Source organism: Lithobates pipiens, unplaced genomic scaffold (assembly GCF_037356315.1).
Source record: "Lithobates pipiens isolate NorthernLeopardFrog02 unplaced genomic scaffold, aLitPip1_a1.2 Scaffold_16, whole genome shotgun sequence".
NCBI classification, from domain to species: domain Eukaryota; kingdom Metazoa; phylum Chordata; class Amphibia; order Anura; family Ranidae; genus Lithobates; species Lithobates pipiens.
In genome coordinates this window covers 218298277-218315729 of record NW_027507748.1, presented here as the reverse complement: position 1 = coordinate 218315729, position 17453 = coordinate 218298277, and the positions used below count along the sequence as shown (strand labels likewise).

The window sequence follows — 17453 nt, the reverse complement described above, 5'->3', positions numbered from 1 at the left end:
CCTCATTGGATTACCTTTACATAGACTATCCCCCCTTCAGTCCATAATGAATGCCGCTGCCAGACTCATCCACCTTATCAGCCATTCAGTGTCCTCCCCCCCTCTCTGCCAATCCCTGCACTGGCTTCCACTCACCCAACGAACCCAACAATAACTCTGCCCCTAGTTACATCACTAACCCAGTCCCAAAATACCAACCAAGCAGCTCTCTTCGGTCAACCCAAGACCTCCTGCTCTCTAGTTCCCTTGTCACCTCCTCCCATGCTCACCTCCAGGATTTCTGATTACTCCAGAGCTTCTCCCATCCTTTGGAACTCCCTACCCCAATCTGTCCAACTGTCCCCTAATCTATCCATCTTTAGACGATGCCTGAAAAGCCTTCTCTTCAAAGAAGCCTATCCTGCTTCTAACTAACACTGTTTTACTTCCTCCATCAGCTCATCCCCCCACAGCTATTACCTTTTGTATGAATTGACCCTTCCTTTTTAGATTGTAAGCTCTAACGAGCAGGGCTCTCTGATTCCTCTTGTACCAAATTGTAATGTAACTGTAATGCCTGCCCTCATGTTGTAAAGCGCTGAGCAAACTGTTGGCGCTATATAAAACCTGTATAATATTAAAATAATAATAATATATTGACGTGACACGACACTTCATTACAGTCGCTATCAGTTTTACATTACTTTTTTCCTTTAGAAATTTAATTTTGCTGCGGTACTGTTCTAAACATGGGAAAATTGTACCATTTTACAGGCAAACTACTGAGAGGTGGTTTTATGACAATTCACATAGGTGTTGTTATATTAGTTGTTTAATACATACTAGGATTACTTTTAATGAAGTTGTTAGGCTGAATAAATATCGTGCAATAGTGGTGTTCTTGATATTTAATAAAAATAAATGTTTTTCATTTTAAAAGGTTTCACCCTTATTTGCCCGCTACAGCCAGAAGTAGCCATCTTGCCTTTTTGGGGTGGACCTCTCTTGTGTCCCCCTGAAAGAGGAATTTTTCTTGTATACTACAGAAAACCCCCAGGTATGCTATTTAAAGGAATAGTTATTTTTTATTGTTTCACTTTAAACATTATTAAAATGACTGGTCCGAAAAAACTGCCACTTTCAAAACTTTTTTTGCATTGATACATGTCCCCTAGGGCAGGACCCGGGTCCCTAAACACTTTTTATTACAATAACGTGCATATAAGCCTTTAAAATTAGCATTTTTGATTTTTCATGTTCGTGTCCCATAGACTTTAATGGTATTCGTCCAAATTTTTTGCCTATTCGCAAGTTCTGGTGTGAACTGAACCGGGAGGGGGTGTTTGGCTCATCCTTATTGCAGGCACTCGAATGGCCTTGGCTCACTCCGGCCGGACCGGAATTGCGCATGCGCTTAGGTGAGCGTCATAGCCATATTTTTATATGGCAACCTTTTCCTGTCACTGGCATTTTCTGGCAGGAGAAAAGTGCCCAGTTTCTACTGGTTGCCAGTAAAAATACTGACGGTTGGCAAACAAATTTTTCTGCTGGCAGTCTGTAGTATGTTCAGCGCAGTGATGATGTCACTGCTACTTTTAGAAGGCAAAATCTGGGTATGCAAAGGAATCTGGTGCATAAAATACAGATTTTTATCCTTTGTGCCTAACAATAAAGATATGTATATGGGTTTGTGCGCCCAGAGTTGTATGTGAACCCTTACCTTTTAAAACAACAAATTTATATTTCTCAGCTGCATAAGGGGCTTAGAGAGGTGGGGTGGAGACTGATTTGGGGGAATGTCAGCAGGAGACAGAGAAACAGCAGTCTACTGATCTTCCCTGTGATTAGCTGTGCAGATGGGCATGTCACTAATAAGCAGAAAAAAAGCAAGCAGTACACTGATCTTCTCAGTAAAGAGCTTTGCAGGGTGGGAGTGCCAGCTTGAATAGGAGTACTGGAGTACAGGCAGGCTGCTCCCAAGTAGAATGGAAAGAAGAAAATTGACCACACTGGGATGGATGTACTTTATGTGTGCTGGTGTGGTCAGTTTGAAATAGGAAAGTAGGGGAACTGGCAGGATCACCAGTTATTACACACCAGAAGGAAAGCAAAGAGAACAGGATAGTTTTATATACAAGTACATGGTACAACAGACACAGGAATATGAAATGATGGAGTAACATATACTTTAAAGGGGTTGTAAATCTCAGACAAGAAATATCAACAATGTATATCCCTCTATAGCAGTGGTTCTAAACCTGGGGGTCAGGACCCCCTCGGGGGGTGAATGACGATTTGCCAGAGGTTACGGAATTCTGGGCTATTCCTGAAGCCCACACGACTTTTCCAGCCTTTTCATGGCCACCCAGCAGGGCTGTCCCTGGAGCCTGTGGCCGCCCAGCTGGGCTGTTCCTGAAGCCTGTACCACTTTCCAGCCTTTTCAAGGCCGCCCAGCATTGCTGTCCCTGGAGCCTGTGGCCACCCAGTTGGGCTGTTCCTGGAGCCCGTGGCCGACCATTTAGCCTCTTCGCAGCCACCCATTCAGTTCACGGGATGGGTGGGGGGCAGAGACTAGAGGTCAGCTGACTGGTGAGGAATGTGAAGCGGGAGGGGCCGGAGTAGACCCTATCTCCTGATTTCGGCATAGATGTCACTGCTGCAAGACACCACAGATCTGGAGACACAGTGAAGCCGGAGACACAGTGAAGCCGGAGACACAGTGAAGCCGGAGACACAGTGAAGCCGGAGACACAGTGAGTAACACTAACTGCGATTAGAGTTGCCATTAAAAGTCCCCACTACAGTTCTCATATCAGCAGATGACCTTGATCAAGAGCACTTTAGTTAGCTGATCAGAACTCCCCCAGCACTGCCACTGATCTCACACCCCACCAGCACTGCCACTCATCCCAACTTCCTGTTAGCACTGCCACTCAAACCCCCTACCCCCCCCCCCACCAACAAGGAGTAAGAGAAGGAATAAAAACAGAGAATACATGGAAGGGAGAGGAAAAGAGGGGGAAGAACGAATAAAAAGGGAGAGAAAAGTGCCCCCCCCCAAGCAGTCCCCAAAAAAAATAATAATACATTTTTTTTAAAAGGGCCCTTAAAGAAAAAAAAGAAAAAAAAATTCCTTTAAATGCACTATGTTCTCCACTGAACACACAGAGAAAGCCAGGAACTGAATAGCTGCCGCTAAAGGGGACAGATGCGGCATGAAGGAGGGGCTCCGCTGCCAGGGGCACTGAGATGTGAGGAGGACTATGCTGATGGGGACACTGAGATGTCAGGAGGACTTTGCTGATGAGGACACTGATGTAAGGAGGGGCTCCGCTGATGGGGACACAGATGTAAGAAGGACTCCGCTCATGGGGACACAGATGTAAGGAGGACTCCACTGATGGGGACACAGATGTAAGGAGGGGCTCTGCTGATGGAGACACAGATGTAAGGAGGACTCCACTGATGGGGACAAAGATCTAAGGAGGGGCTCTGCTGATGGGGACACAGATGTAAGGAGGAGTCCGTTGATAGGGACACAGATGTGAGGAGGGACTCCACTGCTGTGGGCACCTGATGTAAGGACGGACTCCGCTGGGGGCACCTGATGTAAGGACGGACTCCGCTGGGGGCACCTGATGTAAGGACGGACTCTGCTGGGGGAACCTGATGTAAGGACAGACTCTGCTGGGGGCACCTGATGTAGGGACAGAATCCGCTGGGGGCACCTGATGTAAGGACAGACTCCACTGGGGGCACCTGATGGCACCTGGTGGCAAGAGACGTGACAGGTGACACGCTCAGGGCTCCCACTGATTCTGCATTATGGTGAGTTGAATGATTAAATTTTATATTACAATGTAATAATAGAAATAATGCGCTTCAATCATCCTGACACCGTATCAACCATGGTGCTGATTGTTAAACTTTCTGGAATACACATATTGCTATTACTGTGTAGGATCTGGGCCTGCTGTCCCTCCATCTCTCTCTCCTTCTCTCCCTCCCTCTCCCTCCATCCCTCTTTCATCTCAGCTTCTAACCACACCCACTTAAAGATATGCCCCTTAAAGCCACGCCCACTATTTAGCTGAAACCACGCAAATTTTCACCATATCACGCTTACAAACGAATGTCTCACCCCTAATTATAATAAGGTGTGTGGCTCATGAGAAGTGGGGGATCAAAATGGAAGGGCGGGGTCTGCCATCCCCCCATCCTACAACTTCACCAGCCGCCACTGGGAGAGAAAGAATAAGAGAACAAAAAAAATGGCTAAAGAGAGGGATGGGGGGGGGGGGACAAGAAATTAGGAGAGAGAGATAAAAGGGAAAGAAAGGAGAACAAAGAGAGAGCGTTACATCCCAAAACGTACCAGAAGGGGTTTTAATACTGTATGAGTGGAAGGGACTCGGGGAGCACTAAATGTTCATGGGTTAGGGGCGCAAATTACTTGTCTTGCCTTGGGTGCTGACAACCCACGCTACGAAAATAATTTTACTGTTAGGGGTCCCCACAACTTGGGAAATTTTATCAAGGGGTCACGGCACTAGAAAGGTTGAGAAACACTGCTATATAGTGTGTACTTGCCTCAATTAGGAGTACTAAGTGTCATTTTTGTCTGCTGCTTCCTTCCTCTGCTATCAGCATGAATCACTTCTGACAAGTTTTCCTGACACCAAGAGAAAAAAGGTGACAGGGGAGAAAGCCCCAGCTGATTGACAGCCTCAGCTCCGTTCCTGTGTTCCGTGTAAAGGCAGCTTTGTCCCTTTCATCCAATCAGCTCTCAGACTTCTCCTCACTGAGCTCTGCAGATTGTAACTTCGGCTCTCTGCCCCTTTTTTTCTGAACTCTCAGACAAGCTTTATAAATTCTGGACTTTGAATGGATGTTGAGAAGAGAAGACTGCAGATACAGTAAACAGGTACAAGTTATGTAGGAGGATTGGTTTCATTTCTGTGTATCACCCGAGGCCAGTCACTTCGCCAACTTTCATTTGTTTACCTACATATAGGTCTACAAATTCCCAAGAGGAAGTTTCAGTAATGTTGCAGGTAATTTGACATAACAATGAGAACCAGGAACACGGGAACTCTGTATTTAAACAAGTCTTCCAGTAGCAGTTTAGGTCATCTACAGTTGAAGTGTTACCACCTAGTACCATACCATGCATCCTGCAACAAAGCTGTAGCTGAACTTCTATTGTTTACATACTGTGGTGCATGAACCGATACACAAATCTAATCAAACAAATCAAATTCTTCTGTACATAATGTCTTGAACGATTCACACAGAAGGGCACAGACCGCAGTTTGCCTTCCCACAATCAAGTTGTGTGTATAATTGTTGCTGACTAATAGTAAGTAAAGTTTGTAATTGTGCCCAATAGTTTCAAATTGAGTTTAGACATACAGGCGCAACCCTGTCTCAAGCAAGGTACATGGTTGCTGGGTACTTACTGCTTAATAGGACAACTATTTCTGTATATACCAGGGCTCTAATCACTTTCCATCCAAAAAAAAAAAAAGCCTTTTTATACTTTAATAAGCCGTCAGAGTCTTTTTCCTTTTTTTTGCACACATCACAAAATTATAGACCAGCAGATTAGTTAAAATCCCCAAAACATTTAATATTTTCTAAGAGCAGAGACCCTGTAGAAGAAAAACAGGGGCAGTGTACATTTTTTATGCCACACAGTATCTGTTTATCAAACCCCTATTTTCAGTAAAAAAAAACACACTAAGGTTCATTTTAGTACATAAAAACACACTATATCACTTAACTTTTTGGTAGAATATAAAAAATAAGGTGGCATCAGGTATATAGATATCAAACATGTCAAGCTTTGAAATTAGGGATGGATGATTCTGGATGGGGATGGGGATACAATGTGGAAAGGGATAGATGATGCTGGGGCTGGGCGGGGTTGGGAATACATTGTGGAATGGGATGGATGATTCTGGGCGGAGATGGAGATAATTCTGGGTGGGCATGTGGAGAGGGATGGATGATGCTGGGCGGGAATGAGGATACATTGCAGAGAGGGATGGATGATGCTGGGCAGAGATGGACATAATTCTGGGTGGGGATGGAGATACATTGTGGAGAGGGATGGATGATGCTGGGCGGAGATGGGTATACATTGTGGAGAGGGATGGATAATGCTGGGTGGGGATGGGGATACATTTTGGAGAGGGATGGATGATTCTGGGTGGGGATGAGGATGATGGAGTTGCATTGTAAAAATTGATGAGGATGACTCTAAGTGGGGATGAGAGTTACATAGTGAAGAGGCTCTCCACAATGTAACTCTCATCCCCACCCAGAATCATCCTCATCTATTTTCACAATTTAGACATAGTACAGGAGATGGTCAGAGACTGCAGACATACTACAGGAGATGGTCAGAGAGCGTGCGGACATGATAGAAGATACAAGAGCACTGGGGGAGCGGACAGCACTGGGGGGGGGGAGTGGGTCTGGAGAGCAGCACAGGGGGCTGGAGAGCACTGGGGGGACAGAGAGCACTGGAGGAGCCGAAAGACTCTGGGGAGCTAGAGAGCATTGAGGGGGTCTGGAGAGCAATACAGGGGCTGGAGAGCACAGGGGATTGGGCAGCGCAGGGGATGGAGAGTACTGGGGGGGGGGTCTGGAGAGCACTGGAGGAGCATAAGGGCACTGGGGGAGTTGGAGAGCATTGGCAGGGTCTGGAGAGCACTATGGGGGCTGGAGAGCACTGGGGGGGGGGGGGGTGGACAGAGATCACTGGGGGGAACTGGATAGCACTGGGGGGGAAGGGAACACAGGGGGGTGGAGAAGATCACTGGGGGAGCCGGAGAGCACTGACTGGCGGCTCATGCACGCATGCGCAGGAGTGATGTCACGCGGTTCCGGCCAGTTACACAGCCGGAGTCCGCGGACCCGGAATGAAGACGGGTGAAGATGGATGCGGCCTCCAGTGGTGACAACGCATTGGTGGAGGGCTTCATTTGCAGTTAAGTTTTACATAATGTGCTAGTATGCGATGCATACTAGCACATTATGCCTTTACTTTGGAGGTCAGAAAAAAAGCCAGCGGTTTACTTCTTCTTTAATGAAAGAATTCAAAGAAAAAAAATGTCAAATGTAAGAACTACAATAGCCAAAGCAAACAGTCAAGAAACATCTGATATTTTATGATATGTTTGATTGCTATGAGTGTACTGTGCACTTGGTGTTTTGCTTCCAGCTTTTTTGGCAGCAGTCCGGTTTGTCTAAGTTGAACAGACTGTTTATGGTGAAAAATGTCAGAAAAAAGACAAGTTATGTAAAAAAAAAAAAAAAGGTTCAAGGCACACCTGTGAAGATACAGATAGCTAACTGCTATGTGGACAGCAAGGCGTGCACCTGCAAGTTCCTACTCATACCTCTAGATACCTGGATATTACCTCTTTACACCCTGGAAGCCCCAAAAAAGGAGTTATGCTAAATACCAACTTTAGTTCCATAAGTGAAGATCTGGTACACCCTCTTCTGCCTTTTACATCCACTGCTAATGAGTGAGGCCTCCAGTCAAATTAAAAAGGACCTCTATGGGTGCGTCGGATGTCAGCGCTGACATGACCGATGATATCCGACCCGCTCCAATCCGAAAAAGCTACTTTTCCATCCGTCTTCGGATCGGATTGGGTGACGACTGACTGGAAAGTCGTACATCACAATTATACATCACACTACAATATTTACAAAAAGCCTTACTTCCTACACTTAGCATCTGCAAAATCTTTAACATAAAGGCTAAGTTCACCTTTTTTTTTTCTCTAAATTTCATCTCCCCTATATACCAATGTAGCATTAATGTACTTCTTTTGCAAAAAAAAAATAATTTCCATTTATTCCACACACGCTTATCCCAACTCCTTCCTGTATCATGACCTAAAGTCTGTCCAGGAAGTAAGGCAGAAGTAATGGATAAGTATTTTTGAACAGTCATGACGAGAGTAAGGTAAGCATGTGTAGAAAAAAAGAAAGCTGTTTTATTTTTGCAAAAGAAGTACTTTAATGATATATTACATAGGGAAGCTGGAACTTGGAAAACAAAAAAAAGTGAACAAAGGTGAACTTAGCCTTTAAGCTGCCCATTAATGCCAGCCATATGGGCAGGGTAGTGGTACCCAAGTCAATCCACCAATCAACTTAGGTACAACCAACCTGTCAGATTGTTTACATGTGATTACTGCCGATGGCTATAGCCGCTAGCAGTAATCATTGTGTTCTGCAGGCTCCCCATGCCCCCACCCCTCCTCCATGAACACTGACTGTGTTGATGAAGGAATCAGGCTTTTATTTCCTTCTACCTGTGATGAAAGGTAAGAAAATATCATAATCTATGGGCTGTCTAACTCATCAAACTATATCATATTCTTGAGGCCACTTCTCTTGAGAGCCAGTAGGCACACAGCACTTAGGCACCTTTCACACTGGCTTTCCAATCAGGTCCGCCTGTCAGTTTTTCAGGGGGTCCTGATCGGACGCTTCATGCACCTCCTATCCGATATCCGATCCGGTCCTGTCCGTGAAATTCAGACAGATGGAAACCCTATTTTCCATCCGTCTGGAGAATCCGATCGGATAGGATCGGATGAAAGTAGACAGGCGGTCTGTTTTCATCCGATCTCCATAGAGGACAGCTGGGCTTTGACAGGTCCATCTCCGCACAGTGAGACGTACCAGTCATCCGCCTGCTCAGCGGGTACCAGCGTAACGTTCCCTGCTAAACAAAGCAGAGTCCATACACGGACAAGCACGTGTGAAAGGGGTCTTAGTCTTTCATTGGTCACCGTGGTTCACAGATAATCCTTTATCAGTGCCAATTTGCTGAACGAACTTTCTCCCGAACAATTAGTGACCATCGTGCTCAATTATATTCTAAGAGCTACATTAACACCTGACACGGTATCAGCAAGCCCTTCATAATAGACATGTGCAGAACGAAAGAAAGAATTTTTCATTTCCATTCGTTATTTACATAAATTTGTTTAGTTAAATTTGTATCATTCGTTTAATTCGTTTTTCGGAATTCATTTTGTTTATCCTTTTTCTAATCCAATTCAAATTTTCCAAATTAAAATTCGGCTTCAAAAAGTTTTCAAATCAATTTCAAATAGTTTTCGTATTCGGATAGTTTTCGAATTCGAATAGTTTTCGAATTCGAAAAGTTTTTGAATTCAAATCATTTTCTACTTCCCAAGAGAATAAAATAGAATAGAAAATAAAGGAATAGAATAGAAAAAAATGTAATGGAATAAAAAAGAATATAACAGAAAATAAAAGAATATAATATAATAGAGTAAAACAGAACAAAATAGGATAGAAAATAAAAGAACAGAATAGAATGGAATAGAATAGAATGGAAAGGAAAAGAAAAGAATAAAAAAATAGATAAGAATAGAAAGATTATAACCATCTTCTGAAATTTGAATAGAATAAAAAAATAGAATAGAATAGAAATAATATAACCATTTTCCAAAACTCAAATAGAATCCATTCACATCTGAATAGAATAAAAAAGAATAGTGTAGAATAGAATAGAAAACAACACAATAGTATAGAAAAAAACAACAGAATAGAATGAATTTAACCTTCCTATTCTAACCTATTAGTTTCTATTATATTCAAATTTATCTTTCTATTCTAATCTATTCAATTTTTTTTTCATTCTATTCTTTTCTATTCTATTATAATATATTCTATTCTTTTTTTCCTGTTCTATTCTTTTCTTATTCAAATTCAAATTGATTCTATTTGAAATTCAAATTTCAGAAGATGGTTATATTCTATGTTATTCTATTTGTTTCTATTCTATTCTAGTCTATTCTGTTCTTTTATTTTTCTATTCTATTTTGTCCTGTTTTACTATATTATATTATATTCTTTTATTTTCTATTATATTCTTTTTTAGTCTTTTTTTTATTCTATACCTTTATTTTCGAATTCTATTTTATTCTCTTTGGAAATTGGAAAACTATTAAAATTTGAAAACTTTTCGAATTAAAAAACGATTTGAAATTCAAATTTCATCAGAATTTTTTTTCCCGTTATTTCAGATTGGTTTAAATTCGGTACTATTGCAATTCGGAAAGTTGGATACGTCCGAATTTCCAAAAAAAATGAACATTTGTCAGAATTTTAATTCAGAACGAAATAAACCACACATGTCTACTTCATCATGCAATAAAATAAAACTGCCTGTTAAGATGGAGTGATACATGACCAAAGCTTGGTAGAGGCTGCAAACTGGACAATTTCCGATCAGACACCATGTAGTGATGGGTGTGTCAATATGTGTGTTACCACATGTGTTATGTACGTTAACATTTTACTGTGCCATTCAATTTGAATGGTACCCCAACTCATTAAGACTTTACAGCTCCATAGTACATTTATTGCAGTGCACCACAATGCAGTGTAAGGCATTTATGTGCATTGGGGTGCATTGCTTTGGAAAAAATGCTGTCCATTTTTTTTTCTATTCCTGCGCATTGGCAGACAACTCAAAACGAATAGGCTGCCATAATGCAATGCGCATTAAAGCTTGACAAAACAAGTCTTAAAGGATATGTGAACCCTTATTTCTTAAAAAGAAAACAGTCCATTTAAAATAGAAATGCTAGGCAAAATATTTGTGCGTATGTATATATATATATATATATATATATATATATATATATATATATACAGTATATATCACATGATCTCTCCTCTCCTCTGTTCTCTGCTGCCTAAAGGGCTTAGAGACTACAGGGGGGGTGTCAGCAAGAAGCGGAGAAAGAGAAGTACACTGATCTTCCCAATGAATGGCTGTTTAGAGGGGTCAGTCAGCGCAAGTATGTTCATTGAGGAACGGCAGGCACAGCCAGAAACTGACCATTCTAGGATGATTGTGCTGTCATGCCTAACATGGTAGGTTTGAAATAGGAAAGTAGGGGAACTGGCAGGATCACCAGGAATTTCACACAAAGAAAGCAATACAAAGACAACAGAATACTTTTTAAGACAAGTACATGGTACAACAGGTTGATGTAACAAACAATTTAACATATGGGCATTAATGGAGTATATTGCTTTTGCACACCATATTGGAATCAATTATATGGTTAAGAGGGTGCCGCAGGAGAGCCATCCTCAAACACTGGACCTCTGCCATCCCCAGGGCCGTCTTTAATATTGATTGGACCCTGGGCAAAAATTTTCTTGGGGCCCCCCTCCCCCCATGCAATTTCCCTCTCCACCTGCTCTGAGACATACAATAAATAGCAGCTAGACTTAAAATCAGTTTACTGTATAAGATCAGGCAGCAGTTGCGGTTGGTTGCCAGCAGTTACAGCACATAATCTCCTTGCAGCAGGGGAGCATGATATACATATAAATGCCGCCTTTATTTACATATCAATGCCGCCGGCCGCAACTATTTACTTAGTATTGTCGCCACTATTTACATATGAATGCTGGTTATTTACATGTAAATACAGGGTCTGCAGGTGAGTCACCTGTACACAACAATAGGGCAGAGCTGGGCAGCATTAGTACCAGCACTTCACACTGAGATATTGGGACACAGCACAGGACTAAAACTTCAAGGGACAAGGAAATTTAAACCTGAATAGTTGGCAAGTATGAGGCAACTGTTTTGGGCCCCACAACAATGACAGGGGCCAGGGCAGCTGCCCCTTTTGCCCTGCCTTAAAGACGGCCCTGGCCATCCCTCCATCTATTGGAGACGTGAAAAGTGATCTACCGGGTTTGCTGTGAAAGGAAAAATTAGTCGCGGCCCTGACTTGTTTCTATAACAAGTGGGATCAGTATATTGCAAGGGTAGTGCCAGCCTCAGGGGCACCTACTTCACGCTTGCCTCCTCTGAACTCTGGGGTGGCCTTACTCCACCCTTTCAGGATTGACGCCACAGGTTCCTCTCTTCGTTCATCTATCTCTTACCAATATTGAACTGCAATTTTCTTTGTGTCAATTGGGTTTGATACGTTATGACTATTAGTCGATATTGGTGACAACAACTACCTATTTTTCTGAACTTTTATTATACTTAAATGTGCTTGATAAACCCAAGCTCACTGACAGCTCATCATATGTTAAATTGGTAGCACAAGCTACTAGACATGGGCGCTGTAAAAAAAATTGTTTCGTTCGTTCATAGCACTGATCGCTGTATAATTGTCAATGGTTCCAAAAATGTGTCAAAAGTGTCCGTTGTGTCCGCCACAATATCGCAGTCCTGATAAAAAACGCAGATCGCCACCATTACTGGTAAAAAAATAATAATAATAAAAATGCCATAAATCTATCCCCTATTTTGTAGACGCTATAACATTTGCGCAAACCAATCAATATAGGCTTTTTGCAATTTTTTTTTACCAAAGATATGTAGAAGAATACATATCGGCTTAAACTGAGGAAAACATTATTTTTTTTTTTTTTTAAATTGGGATTTTTTTTTATAGCAAAAAGTAAAAGATATTGGGGGTTATTTACGAAAGGCAAATCCACTGCAAGCGCACTTGAAAGTGCAGTCGCTCTAAATCTAAGGGGTAGATCTGAAATGAGTGGAAGCTCTGCTGATTTTATCATCCAATCATGTGCAAGCTAAAATGCAGTTTTTTTATTTTCCTTGTATGTCTCCCTCGGATCTACAGCAACTTTACTTCCAAGTGCACTTGCAGTGCAAAGTGGAGTTTCCTTTAGTAAATAACCCCCATTGTGTTTTTTTCAAAATTGTCACTCTTCTTTTGTTTATAGCGCAAAAACTAAAAAACCGCAGAGGTGATCAAATACCGCCAAAAGAAAGCTCTATTTGTGGGGAAAAAAAGCATGCAAATTTTGTTTGGGTACAGCGTCGCATGACCGTGCAATTGTCCGTTAACGCAGTAACGTTTCACAAAAAATTGCCTGGTCATTGAGCAGCCAAATCCTCCGGGGCTGAAGTGGTTAAGAACTGTGCCAATGCTAATAAACCAGGGTCTTTTAAATAAATAGCAAAGACAGGAGAATGACACAATTATATAAATGACAACTTTCCTTCTTATTCATATTTCCATACTCCATATAGAACAAATAAACTCATCAAAAAGAAAAGAAGGATTATGGATATAATAATTTAGAAACAACAAAGAAAATGATGAAAACGAGCAAACTCAAGAATGTAGGCTTCTTTCCGGTTCATACAGGTATACGTGCTTACATGTCCTAATGGAATCTGATATGTCTCTGTACAACTACCTGTATTAGAAAGACACACTACCGGTAGTACCTCCTCTCTCTAAACGACTACAAGTGCTAGCATGCCCTATTTAATGATTTTTGCTTGGATTAAACATCCCTGTCCAAAAATATCAGCGAGGTGATAGAGCATCACTAAAAATATATGTTATGCCTTTCTTCAAATCTGTGCACATTTTACCCTTTATCCTATTCGTTCGGCAGAAATACAAAAATGAAAAGATATACCTGTTATAAACAGAGATATTCAATATATTGGAAAAAATATATAATAGATACATATTTCTCTTTCTAATGAAATAGTAATAGTGTTCCATATTCCAACATGGATGTTATATCCATATTTACAGTATAATGCACACCAGGGGCGGACTGACCATTGGGCCCCATACCACTAGGGGGCCCCATCAGGGTTGCCAGCCTCAGTAAAAACAGGGAAAGTATGTAAAAAGTTGTGGTTTTTTTTTACATCTGTCTCTGAAATGTCCCTTACCGACATCCTTTTGGTCTAAAAATCCTGAGATTATAACTGCCCCACCTCTCCAGTACCTTCTCACCCAATAGAAACATGTCTGTGTATACTGTGTGATTGTATACTGTGTGTGTGTCTACTGTGTAGCCCCATAATCTCTGATTGCCTGGGGGCCCCATAATCTCCTATTGCCCCATGAGTTGTCAGTCCGCCCCTAATGCACACATCAGTTAAATATGTAAAGAAATATGTAAACCAGCTTGTAAAGCATGTTTATATTCTATACCAACCTTTCATAACCTTTTTACCCCATGGAACCCTTACAATGATTTTAAGGCCTCAGAAAACCACTAAATTAATTGGGAGCCATTAGGAAAATGTCCCTTAGTTTGGTGCTCAGTGAAGAATACTCCCAATACAGTGGTGGGCATAATTTCATTCATACAGACAACTCATCAAGATCATCCCTGTCTTGCAGCTGACTCTGCCAAGTGGTGTTGGACATGGAACTATCAGCCACAGCTCAAGGAACCCTTAAGCCTGGTACACCCTAACCCACACTAACCCAGCGGGCTGAACGAAAAAAAAAAAAAAAACTGACCAGCTCAGGAGGAGCTGCTGTACTAATGATCTGATGTTAGTGCAGCGATCTCCCCTGCTGAGCTATTATGACAGGGGTATGGGCCCCTGGCAGAACACACTGGCCAGTGCTCTCAGCCATTGATCAGATGCAGATCGGCAGACCTTTTTCTGTCAGGGCAGTTACTTTTGAACCAGCTGATGCCACCCAACATTTGGCCCGTGTGTACAGCCCTTTAGGAACCTCTGTAGAAACCTTAGGACAGTGGTCATCAACCTTGTCCTCAGGGCCCACTAACAGGCCAGGTTTTATGTATTACCTTGGGGAGACGCAGACTAGAATGCTGCAATCACTGAGCAGCAAATGAGATTACCTGTGATGTATTTCAGTTATCTTGCAAACCTGGCATGTTAGTGGGCCCTGTGGACAGGGTTGATGACCACTGCCTTAGCCCACGTACACACAGTCGGAGATTTTGCCAACCAAATCCGTCGGATTTTGCCCGTCGGATTTAGTCTGACGGATTGTGTCCGAAACTGTTGCATACACACGGTCGGGCCAAGTTGGCGAAAAATCCGATCTTTCAGAACGTGATGACGTAATTTCGTTACGATGGGACTACATTCAGGCTAGTAGCCAATAGCTTTGATGTAGGAATTTGATCTGAGCATGCGTGGCACTTGGTCCGATGAAAATGCTCTACACATGATCGGATTAGGTCCGTCCGGCCCAGTTGGTCGGGAAATCTTTCCAACATGTTGGAAATTTGGATCGGACGGAGATTCGGACGGAATCAGTCCGATGCATACCACACACAGTCGGATTATCTGACGACGCGGTCCGATAAGACTCATTCCGACAGATTCTCCGACCGTGTGTACAAGGGCTTAGGGTACTTTGGTTGAACATGGCTTTGCCATAATAGCAGAAGCTGGTTGTTTTTCTGAACTATAGGTTCCAATGTGATTTGATATTTAAACAGTATGATGGTTCAGTCATGATATGATTTTATCACAATTGTTCTTGTTAATTATATTTATTTACAATGCCCAATGGAGGCTATTTGCTTTTCTGTTGAGGAAGAACTACAGTATAAGTTTTTATGGACGTTCGTAAGCGATCTTGTATTTGCACAGGATGACAGGTGGCTCAGCCATAACATGTTTTTATCACTTCATTGTTTGCATAGTATATTATAATTCTATACCAAACAGAAGCTAGTTATTCTCTTGCTGTTGAAGAATTATACGGTCTGTCCCAGCTTCTATGGAACAATGGTCCCTAAGTGATCTCAAGCGTTGTTTAAACTTTATATGGTACTTCAAAAGAGCGTACCATAGTACCATTATAGACGCAACAAATTTTGCATAAGAACCCTGATTTTTTTTAATTTAATTACCGTGTCAACGTTTCAAATTCTACGTTTGTTTTTTGGCATGCAAATATGCATTACAATAAGGACCATTTTTCCTGAATGAAAACCTCATCAACAATTAGAATTATGTAAATTCGAGAACAATTTTTCCATCCTTATCCTTCATCGCTATGATCATATATGATTGTTGATTTGACCCCATTGACTATTACAAAATCAGACAAAAGTTCGTAAAACAATTTTTCAAACTAAATTCTACTGGCGTATGGCCAGCTTTGAACAAGATGATGGAATGTTATCATTTCAGTGTAATGCTATGCCCCCATGGTGTACCCCCTTACCTGTCCTTCCTCCCCCTCTTCTCGCTCCAGCTGCTCCTGATCTTCTTCTCCACATGACTGTCCCCGGCAGGGCTCTTGTCCCCCTCACTGCGGCTCCTGACTTTCTCCTTTAAATTTCCCTCGCTTCTGGAGAAGAACCTCAGCAGTCGTTTCTTCAGTCCCTGCTTCTTGTTAGAGAGGGATTCCACAGTTGACGATGACATTCTGACAGGAGGGGGGGCACTTCGGTGTCACTTCACAAAGAATCGGAGACTTGGGGCACAGTGGCGAGGCCAGGCTGAGGTGGGGGGGGGGGGGGTGGAGGTCTGCCTGATCCCCGGGGCTGGAGGAGGACTAGGGGAGGGATGGAGACGCTCACCTGTCACCTGAGGCTGTCACAGTCACATGGGACGCCAGCGGTTTGCAGACAGGTGTGAGAAGTGCATATGAAACCAGAGCTGAGCCCGGGACACCCTTTCATTGCTGCCTCCCAGAAAAGTTGAGAAGACTGCGAGACGACTAACAGGGTGTGTGCAAAGGTGTACGCAGCAGTTGGTGTGCGAGCAGGACAACAAACTATGTCACAGTACTAGAGTAGTTAACAGATTATGTCTGTGGCTAAAAGGTTATTATTCAGGTTCTTCTTTATCTAGATGCGTAAAGGCCAGCAGCTAAAAGTTCACCAATTAGAGGGAGGTGGAGATTATTTGAAAGTTTCCGGCTGTAAACCTAAAATTCAATAACAAAAGAGGGTTAATCCGAGGAGAAGGATTGCACTGACGTGTAACCTTTCAAAGCACATTTTTTAAAGCAGATGCTACATTTCTTCAGGCATTTCTCATTAATTTCAGGCTACTGCTTTCTGCGGCTTTATGTAAGCGGTAGTGTATACACAATCAGGAGGGTTAACAAACATTGGCACATGAAGAAAAATTTGCCAAATAAAAAGGTGTCGTGCGACAATTAGTTAATATGGGGCACTGTCCGTCCATACACATCTATCTCTCCTCTCCACAGTGCAGTGCTGCTCCTCGCTATACACCCCTCCCCACTACCGTATTTACACAGCTGTGGTAATGGGGTACGTGTTAGAATCATTTTTAACTTGGCACATTGGCACAAGTGCTTACTTATTTTGGCGCAGACAATAATAGAAGCCCCTGGTTGTAACGATCCTTTACAACACCTGGCAGTCACCAGCCCCCCATTTTATTTACCTGGACTCAGGGGTGGACTGACCATTCCACGCCACTAGGGGGCCCCATCAGGGTTGCCAGCCTCAGTAAAACCAGGGACAGTATGTAAAAATGTGTGTTTTTTTTTTTTTACATCTGTCTCTGTCCCTTACCGACATCCTTTTGGTCTAAAAATCCTGAGATTATAGCTGCCCCACCTCTCCAGTACCTTCTCAGCCAATAGAAACATGTCTGTGTATACTGTGTGATTGTAAACTGTGTG

At 42.5% G+C, this 17453-nt stretch overlaps 1 protein-coding gene across 1 annotated transcript in view; it reads right to left on the bottom strand.

Moving 5' to 3' along the window:
* CRYBG2 (crystallin beta-gamma domain containing 2) overlaps positions 1–16535 on the bottom strand; it is a 191079-nt gene extending 174544 nt beyond the window's left edge. The window contains exon 1 of the mRNA XM_077481047.1: positions 16017–16535. Within this exon, the coding sequence (XP_077337173.1) occupies positions 16017–16219 (203 nt within the window). The 5' untranslated portion in view covers positions 16220–16535. The remainder of the gene's footprint in view (positions 1–16016) is intronic.
* Between the last annotated feature and the right edge of the window lie 918 nt (positions 16536–17453).